Source organism: Nestor notabilis, unplaced genomic scaffold, assembly GCF_000696875.1.
Source record: "Nestor notabilis isolate BGI_N333 unplaced genomic scaffold, ASM69687v1 scaffold6292, whole genome shotgun sequence".
NCBI lineage: Eukaryota > Metazoa > Chordata > Aves > Psittaciformes > Psittacidae > Nestor > Nestor notabilis.
The window spans coordinates 967-13,172 of NW_009917813.1; the positions used below are offsets into that span (position 1 = coordinate 967).

A 12,206-nucleotide genomic window follows, 5' to 3' on the forward strand; every position below is an offset into this window, starting at 1 on the left:
GTATGTATATGCATGCATGTCCAATTTAGTTTCTAGCTTCTTGGAGGAAAAAAGTGAACATTTGAAAACAATTTTGATTTTCATTATGGTGCTGATTAAAGCAAGTTCCAACAGGTGTGAAGTTTGCTTGAAAGGACTTTAAGTATTTTTAGGCACTGGTAGAACTGCCTGAATCGTAGTTTGTCTCTCTCTGAACCCTTTGGTGTGCTGTACTATAGAATACAAGACTATCTGGATTAGGTTGAATGCAAGTAGGCATCATGGAATGAATTCTGGGGAGCTTTGGGTTTTGGTGGGAGCATTTTAGTGACAGAGAAGGATGCTGTGCTGACAGATATTGAAATTAAATCTTCCCAGTTAGCCATGAAAGAAATTCAGTATTGGAAGTACAGGCATCTTCATTCCTCTCCCAGGATGAACTGGAGATTGAATTCTCCCACTCACTCAGTCCTCATTCCTACTGAACTGGACTTTCACGAAGAGCTGGTCACGAACATTTAGTTTTAATCATGAGGTTGACTGGTCCACTTGAGACCTGGCTGAAGCTGTAAATGCATTTCATACAACACCCCAAAGAGTTGTCATGTGAAAATGATTTGGGACTATTGCCAACCCAGGCTGAATTTGAACTGGTGACCCACCTTCCACATTGTATTCCCAATATCATCCATCATATAAGTCTGATGTTGAAATCTGGCATTTCCAGAGGTACTTTTAGCATACTAAATGTGCTTCCAAAATCCTATGGTTTGCCTCTGGGTTTCAGCCATTAAAAACACCAGCATGTTCTCTGCTCATTCTGAACGCGTGTGGGGATGAACTCGCCTAACAGCAAGTTAGAGGAGAGTCTGCATAACTTTTAGCTAAACCATTCTATTTTGTTTCCTTCTCTCTTTTAACAGGATCCAACAGCTGCATCCATTTCGGACAGAGATTGTGATACGAGGGAGGGAGAGACTGTAGCCATGAACTATAAGCCGTCCCCACTTCAAGTGAAATTAGGTGAGTCTTTGCTTATGGAAAGTGAAAAGGCTGAATCCAGGGTCTGAAATACAATGAGGTGTTCATGGGATTGTATGCAGATCTCCATGTGTGTGGCTGAGCATGTCAGTTCAGCTCAAACAGCTCACAGAGCAGTTTTATCATTGTGGTTCTGCTGCTGAGGGAAGTGACCTACAAACATGTAAGGACCCTGTACCTTGGGCTGTGGTAGAGGAAGAAAGCTATTCCTTGAAAGGGAGTCATAGCTTTTTAAACCCACAGATTTTTATCAAGCTAAGATCAAGGCTTGGCCACATAAAGAATGAAGATAATATAGAGGGACTGTAAAAAGGAGAGAAGACAGAATAACTGCAAACAAAAGGGAAAGGATCAGAGACCTGGGCCACTACCAGGAAAAGGCAGAGCTGTGTTACTGTGAGGTGGAGGACTTGTAGGTCTGTAAAGGTTCACGTACCACATTCTATTTCTCAGCAGTATTTTTTTAGTTCTGGAAGCAGAATCATCCAGTGAGCACAATACACTGCTTCCTCGCAAAGCTAATGCTTACAAGAGGACAGCAGTCCATACATGGCTGTCCTGCCTCCAAAACCTGAGCCACTATTGTGCCACAGAGCCTGAAGAACCTGATGAAGGAACAGTGTGCTTTTTGCTTAGAACTTGGATATAAAATAGAATCTTAAATCTGAAAAATTTTGCAATAGGATCAGGAAGCAGTCCCCTGATCCTTCACATAAGTACAAATGATGCTGAGAGGATGCTGCTGAAGCTTATTGAGAGTAACTGCCATGTTGGGAAGGCTTTGAAAGAAGTGGCTGCCCGCATGTTCAGTGCAATAACTCTGGCCCCTATCAAGTGAGTGATAGGGAAGGTCATCAGACAGCTAAGGTTTGAAGAAGATCTGGGTAAGTTTGAGCATTGGTGTGTGATTAATAAGAGATGTTCTCAACAAATAGTTTTACCCAGGTACCTGCCATACTACTGCAGACACTAGCGTTACTGTCATTTTTAAGAGCAGCTTTAAAGAAAACAAGAAAAGGCTGAGGAGCACTTGGGAAGTCTCAAGGCTCTGCCTATGTATGTGGTAAATGGAAGAGTCAGACAAATCTGGTCATAGCAGTGCAGAAAGGAATGTCACAGAGTAGACCCAGAGACAGCAAAGGAAAAGAAAGTAGTTGAATTGGCAAGATCTCACTGAAAGTGTGACTGGGAAGGAGAAAACAGAAAGTTGGATATGCAGATGCAGCAAAATTATGCAGCACAGAGGAGGACCTTGAGCTCCTTACATAGGTATAAGCAAGTGCATTGAGACAGAAAGACCTGTCCTACAATTGCAGTCATGAATACTCTAAAACCAGTGGCTGCACCAGGGGCTGCTTTTCAGGAAAAGGCAGGGAACAGCAGTATGTGTTAATGACAGGACAAGTCACAGTTTGGTAAAGGATTATCATTGCCAGCATGCCATATGCCACCAGGATCCTTTTTCACTACCAAGAGAGTTCTGTGATGTTATTAGAGAGATAATTACTACTGCAATAGTTGGTTTAGATAATTTAACATCAGGAATCAAGTTGGAGAGCGATTGATACTATTATTGGTAAGTCTGAGACATTCTTGCATTTCTAGGCAATAAAAATATCCTCCAGAGATTTGCTAATGTGACTTTGAGTTGGCTTTAGTAAGTGATGAGGACATTATAGGTGATCCGATCATAGGAAATAGATTTGGATTCAGACATAACAAGTTCAATTCATGCAAATTAAATGAAAAAGTAATTTGAGGTACATCTCTAAGTGTTTAAGCAAAGCCAGGAGGTTGAGAAACCTAGGAACTTAAAACACATCAGGTAATGTGTTTTGAGAAGGAGAAGGTATCAAACAAAAGGACGTTGCTAATGGAGTGTTAATTAATGACTTTGACACAAAATGCATGAGTCTACAAAGAAAATTTAGTCATAGCGTATTTGGGAGGCAAAAGTACAACAGACTATGAAATACCACAGAGAAAACACATGAAAACTGGAATAATAGAAATCAGAAAAATATGACAGGGAAAACTCAATCTAATGTAAACTGGTATTTACCAACCGGAGGTGGCTAAGAGGAAGCCTGTTACATTAGCTGAGTGCAAGGCAACTAGTTATTAAAATGGACTAATACATGAAAATACGCCACAATTACACTTCTGCAGAGCTTACCATGTTTTTCCCAAGATCAGATACAACAGAATGATTAGTCTGTCTTTGAGAACTTCTGCTTTTCCACACAGGAAGATTTTATTTCATTTAACCACTGCCAAATGCTGCTGTCCATCAGTAAAGAGGCAAAAGGAGGTATTGGAGGAATCTGAACAATTTTTGCTGTAGATAGAGGTGTAGTATTGCCAGGACCTCATTTCCAGCTAGTGATCCTGCCTGGTTTATACTCAGTGCAGACCACAATATACTCATGAAGGTAATAGTGGAGGAAACCTACGTGCTTAAGAGGCACTTGCAATTGTCTTGCAAGGCTGCCTTGTCTCCAGAGAGAAATCTGCTCAAACACCTCTCTCTCTGCCTATGGAAACAGTGTGCCTCTTTAATTAGGTGAACACGTATCTCGTGGCATTTGGACTGACTCTCTACTCTTAGCCATACCCAGATAAGCTCTGAGTTACCTGGGGCAAAATGAGACTAACATTGTCTGTATTGTCTGAATCCAGTGTAGCATGCCTTTAATCTGCATCAGCTCCTGCTGCTGTTATTCCTAAAATCTGCCCAGCCTTTACAATTTTCAAGCAGTTTAATGGCTCGCATCTCCTAGCTCTGGCCACTGTTCCTCCAACTAGACTTTTTGTCTCTTCTGCATTAAACTTGTCAGGATTTGGATTGTTTTTTTAATCTCGTCAAGGCTAGAAAAAGTTAAGGTAGTACATAAATGTTTGATAGCTTAACTGGCAGAGCTGTTGTTTGGGGTTTTGATCCTATTGTGGGTTTTCCATATGGGTAGTGCCATTTTTCAGTGTTAAATCAGAATCAATTGTTCAAATGTCAAATGCTCAGATGGAAGGTTGATAAATGTCATTTTTCACTCCATGAAGATTCATGTATAAATCTGTCACATGTGCTTGCTGGAAGCTTGGTTCAAATGAGCTCAATTAAATACCAAACCAGCATGAATACAGCTTTTGCTTCCAGAGGCTGCAGTGATTGAAGTGTGACAGAAAGAATTTGCTGTGCTGCATGCATGGAACACAGATTCATCCTGCTGCTTGAATGGTCTTTTCCTTTGTTGTTTCACCCTCTCTGAATAAAAACATTTGGCCAAGCGTTTGCTTGGGGGGTCAGTTAGATACAAGAAAAACGTTGCAGGTAACGTATTTCTAGTGAATTCCTAAAGATTACACCTGGTTTATAAATAGAACAGTAAAACATCTAGCTTGCTGCTGGGGACACATCAAAAAAGAAGAGAACCCCACACCAAGTGAAATAACATCTCCCAGTTCATGTAGTTCATCATCCTAAACCTCTATTGATATTATGTCCATATTAATTACGTATTTTTTACTTTTCTAACAGTCCCATTTTGTCTTTATGTCAGGAACTGCTTCTTTATGTCTTTAAAATCACTTGATAAGGAGGCTCCTGACATGGGGGAGAGAGGGAGGGAAGTCTGGGTGTACATTAGTGCTTAGTGTGGATGTCTCCAGCACATCCTTATTAGGAGGCATGTCCAGATGGAGCATATACCACAAGCTTTTTGAAAACAGAAGAGAGCTGTGATAAGGAGAGACGGAGGAACAGAATAATCCCCAAGAGTAAGTCTCAGGGGCACCATATCCACTAGAAAGCAATGGATCCTCCTGGGATCCCCAGGAGACGAGATATTATTTTAATGAAGCTTATGCCATCTGTTTTTCTATTTTGCATTTTTAATTTCTCTTCCCTGTGCTGAAATCCCCATCCAGACAGTCTGTCTGTCTTATGTAGCAGTCAGTGATGTTACAGTTCGTGTTAAAACAGAATGGGCAATGTGGCAATTGGTTGGAATGCTGCAGAACAAGCTACAGTGATGGTGAGGGTTTGTGGCAGTGGCATCTTCCTCACACCAGGAACTTGGCTGTAAATCATAACTACTGTTTTGTTCCCCTCCCAGCTTAGATCTCATGCTGGTATTTATCTTGCCAAAAATACCAGAAAGCACAGTGGCCGATTCTAGTCAGCCCCATAAGGAGAACTAAGTGTCGTAAAGTTGCCTTTAGTGTAAGCTGCTGTAGATCAAGTATATAATCAATCCACCAACCTAACCAGGAACTTTCCTTGCTTCAAAGGCAGGAAGCTATTTTAACACTAACAGAGCAGAGCTGTTTCACTAATTAATAGGGTACTAACACATTCCTCCTGCCAGCTGCATTGTAGAATGTTGCTTTTTTTCTCTAAGAGACACGCTGCAGGTGAGCCATAGCCCAGCTACTGCTGGGAAGGAAATTCTGCTTGCCAGGAGCCTGAACCTATTGCTAGGGTGAGCATAAAAGTCTCTTGAGTCACCCCAGCCTGGCTTTTTGGCTTTCTCTATGACATGAAGGAGATGAGAGCAAGTGAATGGCCATAGTGGGGCCTGAGCCAAGCAGATGGCTCAAGGAGAGATGAAGGAAGTCTTGGTGGTCACTGAATCTCTTCTCCAGCCAACCTGTAGCTGTGCCTGGGATTGCCCCAACCCAGCTGTAGGACCTTGCACTACACATTGTTAAACTTTATAAAGTTGGCATTGGCCACCTCACAAGCATGTCCAGGTCCCTCTGGATGACGTCCCTTCCCTCCAGCATATCAACTGAACCGCACAGCTTGGTGTCATCAGCAAACTTGCTGAGGGCGCATCAATCCCACTGTCCATGTCACCGACAAAGATGTTGAACAAGACAGGTCCCAACACCGATCCCTGAGGGACACCACTCGTTACTGGTCTCCAACTGGACATTGAGCCGTTTACCACAACTCTTTGCGTGCCATCATCCAGCCGGTTCTTTATCCACCAAGTGGTCCATCCATCAAACTGATGTCTCTCCAGTTTAGGATGTCTCTCCAGTTTAGGATGTCTCTCCAGACAAGGATGTTATGTGGGACAGTGCCAAATGCTTTGCACAAGTCCAGGTAGATTGACGTCAACTGCTCTGCCCCTGTCCATCAGTTCTGTAACTCCATCATAGAAGGCCACCAGATTGTTCAGGAAATGTAGCATGTTGTTCTCTCGTGTCCTTGATTTGGACAAAACTGAGAATCCGATTTATGACTGGGCCTCTTCTTGGTGGACACTGAAGTGGACAGAGGAAATAATCAATTTAGAGACAGAAGCTGATGGCATACCTGTGGTATTAGCTTCTACCCTGCAGCCTACTGCTGGAAGGTGGAGACTGAAGTGGGCAGAGGAGATAATCGATTTAAAGACAGAGGCTTGTGACAGATCTGTGGTGTTAGCTTCTACCTTCCAGCCTGCTGCTGGGTATTCATGGCAGATATTGAATTGCTGTACAATCAGGGAGGAGCAGTACTGGGAATATCATTCAATGAGCTGAGAACTATAAAGCCCTTAGGGTTCAACATAACAAAATGAGTACATTTGTGGTTGAGACTTTACAGATGGCCTCTAATCCTGGCAAAGAACAGAATGCCTTTATCTCCCCATGTGGCTCATGAGGCTGATCTTTCAGTTGGTGTCGTTATTTAACCCCCTGTCCTAGGGTTGGGAGTGGGTTCAGAGCTTCTATATCGAAAAGCCACAAAGCCCACAGCAGAGCATCCTGTCCCAGAGCTGTTCAAAAGGATGCCTCACTCAGAGATCCCATTCCAGGGCTGCTCTTGCAGCAGGTCAAGATGAAAAATTGGCGCTGGGAGATGCAGCCCAACCCCCAGACTTCTAAACTTGTCACACAGAAGACAGACTAGTAAGGGAAGGTTGTAGTAGGCTGGACAAATCAATGCCATTAGTGTATCCTTTTGTCAGTACCTCAAGTACTGTCTATTCCCAGTTGCTTTTCTGTAACAAGGCGATTAATGCTAATTAGGTATAGCATCTGTTGTTTCTGGGAAGAAGCTCTGCAGGTAAATTAGGGATATGTTTTATAAAAAAGCTCCAACTCTTAATCTAGGTCCCCAGGTTCCACCTCTGTTGACAAAACTGCAGATTTCCATACCCATAACTGTTTACATGGCGACCTCAAGTGACATCATTAGCTTAAGTGCACAAAGCCATGTTCCTCCCCTGGGAGCACCCATTTCCTTGAACACAGTCTGTACTTTGTATGGTGGGGGGGGCAGATGAGTAGCACGGAAGCCAGAGCACAGTGGCAATATAGCACTGCTATTGATTTTCTTCATGAAGATGGAAGCGTGGCCTACCACTCAGAGGCCTCCTGGGGCTTGAGAGGAATTTATTTAAACATTATTTCATGTGTTATTACTCTTCCCATTTATAAGAGAAATTGTGTACACAATTTATTGTAGCATCCTTCCTGTAGGGTATCTCCAGGGTCTTTTTGGAGGGGATGAGAGAATGAACAGTTGCATCACATTAAGGGCAGTAGGGCTGTCTGCAGACAGAGCAGCAAAGATGAGGGCAGGAAAACAGTTGTGGCAGGCATATTATTGCAGATTAGTTAGAGGTGAAATAGAGGGGTAGAAAGGAAGAGGCGTGTGAGACATTACAGCTGACACAGGCTCAGGTAAACAGTAAAGCAAGAAGAGAGCAATTCAGTGGAGTTAAGCAGAGAGCTCTGGGCAGGAGGGAATGGGTGAGACAGAAGGAAGGGAGGAACCAGGCAGCAAATCCCAGGAGCAAAGCATGAGCACATGAATATGAGCATGATGATCACCAAACGAGCCTACTTTTTCTGTCATTACAATTTGCTTGATATGTTATGCCACCCCACCAGTGTTTTACTGGTCTTTCCCATTCCTCCATCATCATATGTGCACCTCTCCCATGACATGTTACTGGGAACCCACACACAAGCCAATAGACAAGCCAGTGGATACACATCTTGTGTTGTACATGTCACTCTTGGCTAATACACCTTCAGATAAAAAGTCATGAAGGAGGAGGCTTTAAGTCAGCTGAATCATTTTGTTGGGCATTATCTGGCCATCCTTTAGCCACTCCAGATTTTTACAGTCCCTACAGGTCTGATGGTCCAGGAAAAAGCTCATCCTGAAGATCTACTTCTACACAAATTATTTTACTTTGTAATGAGAATAGACCAAAGCATTTGGTGTCTGAATGGGTGTTTTGCCTGAGACAGAAGGCCAAAGCTCCAAATCACAGGTTTTCTTTGTCCTGACCCACCATAATCTGCCACCTTACATGGGAGAAGCAGCTCAGAGGTTGTAAGGCAAAACAAATCAAGTAAATTATTGAGATTCTCTGGTAGAAGGAAGGAAAAATTCAGTAATTAAAGTAGTGATGAGAATAAAAACTACCTGGTCTAGCAAAGCCTAACCCCAGCAGGCAGCACCACAGCAGTGATACGCTGATGGTCTGTTCAGAAGTCTCATTATACTTTCATCACTGTTCTCTATCAATTACTTAGAACACTGCTTTAAAAGAGAGTGATGTACAAAAGGTTATCTTCACCTTGTTCCTGAAATTAAAGACTAACACCAGCTGAGTTGACAAGGCTGCCTGCTCAGGTGTTGGCATCTTTGACGTAACAACACAGAAAATGGCACTAGTACTTCTTTTCTGGCTTCTCAGAACCCTGTGTCCTTAAATGTAGGTTCCACCTGATCCTCTGGTCTACTGCTGGGGAACATTTCCCTGATTCTGAGTTATACAGGATTTGCTATTTCTGTAATTCCTTCTGATGTCTCCATAGGTAGACGAGTTTAGGCATAGCAATCAATGGAAGCAAGTAGAGACCAGTGTAATTAATGTAAACTGTCTCCAGAACAGATCACAGCATCTGTGGGCAGTATTGGATGACAATCTTTTTTGATGTGTTTGATTTATTAATGATGAGCCTTAAACTGTACCTGGTGGTTAATTGAATTTGTTCTAACTACTCAGTGCCATGGGCTCATCCTTTGTCTTCTCTGTGCTGCCCATTCAGCTCTTAGCCAGGAAAGGTTACTGTCTGCTTATTGAGTGTTGGAGCTAAAATGCTACATCAGCAGATAAGGCTCTGTTAAATAGAAATAATACACAGATTTTTGTTGGTATAGGAAGTTCACTGCAGTTCTTGTTTATCCACTATCCTTATGTACAGCATGCTCACAGCACCCTGTTAAACTTTGTATTACTTCTCTGAGATCTTAAAGGATCCTTTGGAGCTCAGAAAAACACACAAACCTTGGTGTGCCACAGCAGGAGAGCAGAATAGATGAGGATGTCATCAGTATCATGTGTCCTGTCAGTAACAGGGTCCTGGTTAGGTGAAGGTACTGTAGTGGTCTTGGGTGCAGAACTCAGATGAGCATGACCGGAGAAACACCTAACGAGCCCTTCTCCTCTGAACCCAGGGACAGTTGTGGCTCCAATTATAGCTGACAGCATTACTGGCAGACAGAGCCCAGTGTGCCAGGCCCAGCAAGTGATGCAGCTAAAGCACTAAGCGTGGCTAAGTTCTTAATGTGGCAGTTAGGGAGATGTACTACAAGCAATGGTGGAGAAGATAGGATAGAAGCAGCAGTAAATAAACTAAGCACGATTTTTGCCCAGTTAGTAACTGTCAGACTTCATCATATCCATCATTTTTGGTTCAGAGGTCTGGGGAGGAGCAATTCCCGGAAGCAGGGGACAGCACAGAAGAAACCACAAAGGTTTCATGGAGTGAGAACTGACTGAAGCAGGTCATAATGCAATATGGACCTATGCTGGGCACATGCAAAAGAGGCTGTTGCCTTGGTTAGCAGACTGTTAGAAGCAACTCTACTGCAGCTTCCTCTGTTCTCAGTATGTCATCTTGGGGTCAGAGATACCACCAGCCTCTTATACCAACCAACACCACTGCTTTATGGAGTTTTAGCATCAGGAATTAAGCTGCAGTGCAGATGGTGGGCCTAGTTGTGTAAAGAGGCTTCTGAATCTTGCAAGTCCTGGCTGGGATTAAGAGAGAGCTTTGCCTGTTCCCTGATAGTCACTTCACTCCTGGCAGTGACAAGGTAATGTCATCTCCAGGGAAGACCACATCCCATACCAGTCACAGTCTTTGGCTTTTGCTGTGTGCAGCACCTCTGACACCTCTCCTCCTTATCTTTCAAACCTCAAACTTTTGGCACTCCTCTTTTTTTGTTCCGCTTGGCAGTCATTCTCTACAAAGCAGGTCACACTGAAGGAAAATAAAGCTGGTTTTATAGATGTCATATATTTACCAAGACAAGATTTTATTTAAGAAGTTGTAAAGTCACATCAGTAATTGGACAGACTGATCCCATTTCTCCAGTTGTTAAACATAACTATCGTTCAAAAAGCTTTAATTACTGCTTGAATCATGGCTGAAAAGCTTGTGCTGAGGGTAGGCATTTACTGCATCGCAGTGGAAATAAGGTGTCATGGTCTGGTGCTGTGCAAAATAGCTGCAGTTTTGAATCTTCTTCCAGAAGGAGAACTGGGAGTTGTTCATCAGATTTTAAAACATTTGAGCATTCCCCAAAGCCTTTTTCTAAACTGACCTAAAGAAAAAGTATGCCCCGTAGACAACATTTGTGTCCTCTCACCAGGTGCAGTTACAAGGGGAGAGGAAGGGAAACAAGTACATTCTTGGCAGATAGATCCAAGTCTTCATATATTTGCTCAAAAAATCATCTCCAGCTTCTCCTGTGTAGCCATGTCAATCCGTTCATCTCTACCTGCAGCCTCAGCACAGTACAAGTAGTGGTTTCCTGTCCTCTCCACTCTGCTTTGCAAACTGCTCCTTTTCCAGGCTTCCTTCCACTTTCCGTATCAGTGATATCATCCATCATCCCCTCCCTGCCACGCTCACTGCATACCTTGAGAAGAGCTTGAAGTGATTCAGGCTAAGCCTCAGTGAGTGGGGAACTGTACTGTAAAGTACCACTGTTTATAGCACAATAAAATAAATTCTCTATGGGGTTTTAAGGCAATTCCACTGTAAACCCAAACCTATCATGTTATGTTTGCTATAACTTTGAGTTTTTCTACCTTCTGCTCTAAATGCAAGACAATACCCGCTTTTTACAAACAACCTACATGCCCTCTCTTTTGCTCACTGCTATGAAATTGGTAGAATCAAATCAGCAAGTATTGATGTCTTTTGGAGGAATGAGACAGTTCTTCTGTCCAGTTCAGTAGTCTGAAGTGCATGAGCCATGACTAAACAGTGATCTGGCTATGAGAATGAAGTTTAATCACATCAGGTGTTTCTGAGCTGCAGGCTGCTGGCAACCCCTTCACTGCAATAGAGCTCCCAAGTAACACCAGTCACCGCATGCCAGAAAACAGCCCCTCTGTCACTTAGCACTACCCACCCAAAAACTAAGAGCAGATTTTCAGAACAGAAAGATTTGCTATGATTTATTTTAAATACTGGTTGCAGGACTAGGAACTTGAGAGAAGAGATGAATAGTACAAGTGAGACAATTGTACTTTGTATTAGTTCATCTGAGAAACCGTGTTTGACATATTAAATAACACTGTGCTAAAAATATGTCTTGAACAAGGCTAGCATATTTAATATTTAAAGTGATGCTGTCGGGCATGGGTAGTTTGAGTCCAAGATAGAAGCAACTTTTAAAATTAAGATTTTGCTTACAATTTTTAAGGAAAATACAAGTATCTTGGGCTTAAAAACTCCCTAGTAAACCTTAGCACTATTTTTTTAATTATTTGTAAGTTCACTAAGAGAATATGTAATGGTCACAAATTAGCTGTGCTTCTTTGAGCTACTAATTCTCAGCCAGAACATGGATGACGCAAGTTAAATTCCTTTTTTCTGCCTGAATGCTCTAACTACCAGGATGAAATGTGGCTTTCCGCAGCCTCTGATCTGTGGAACAGCAGGTGAAGCAAAATGTGAAAGCAAATCTTCAACATAGTTTTTTCTGTGCAGGAAGATGTTATGTTTTTAGTTCCTCTCACCTCACATAGCTGACTCACTTCTGCCTATGTCCAGAAGAGCTACAATACATGACAGTGCTTGAATGTGGCTTTGGGTTCTTTGGACAGTCTCTTGGGTTTTTTGTTTCATGGAGTAAGGATGACCAATAACACAAGGAGCTG

At 42.6% G+C, this 12,206-nt stretch overlaps 1 protein-coding gene across 1 annotated transcript in view; it reads left to right on the top strand.

The window, feature by feature from the left end:
- Positions 1–902: 902 nt before the first annotated feature.
- FAM219A (family with sequence similarity 219, member A) overlaps positions 903–12,206 on the top strand; it is a gene marked incomplete at its 5' end in the record, with an annotated part of 34,554 nt that continues 23,250 nt past the window's right edge. The window contains one exon of the mRNA XM_010009419.1: positions 903–1,002. Within this exon, the coding sequence (XP_010007721.1) occupies positions 903–1,002 (100 nt within the window). The remainder of the gene's footprint in view (positions 1,003–12,206) is intronic.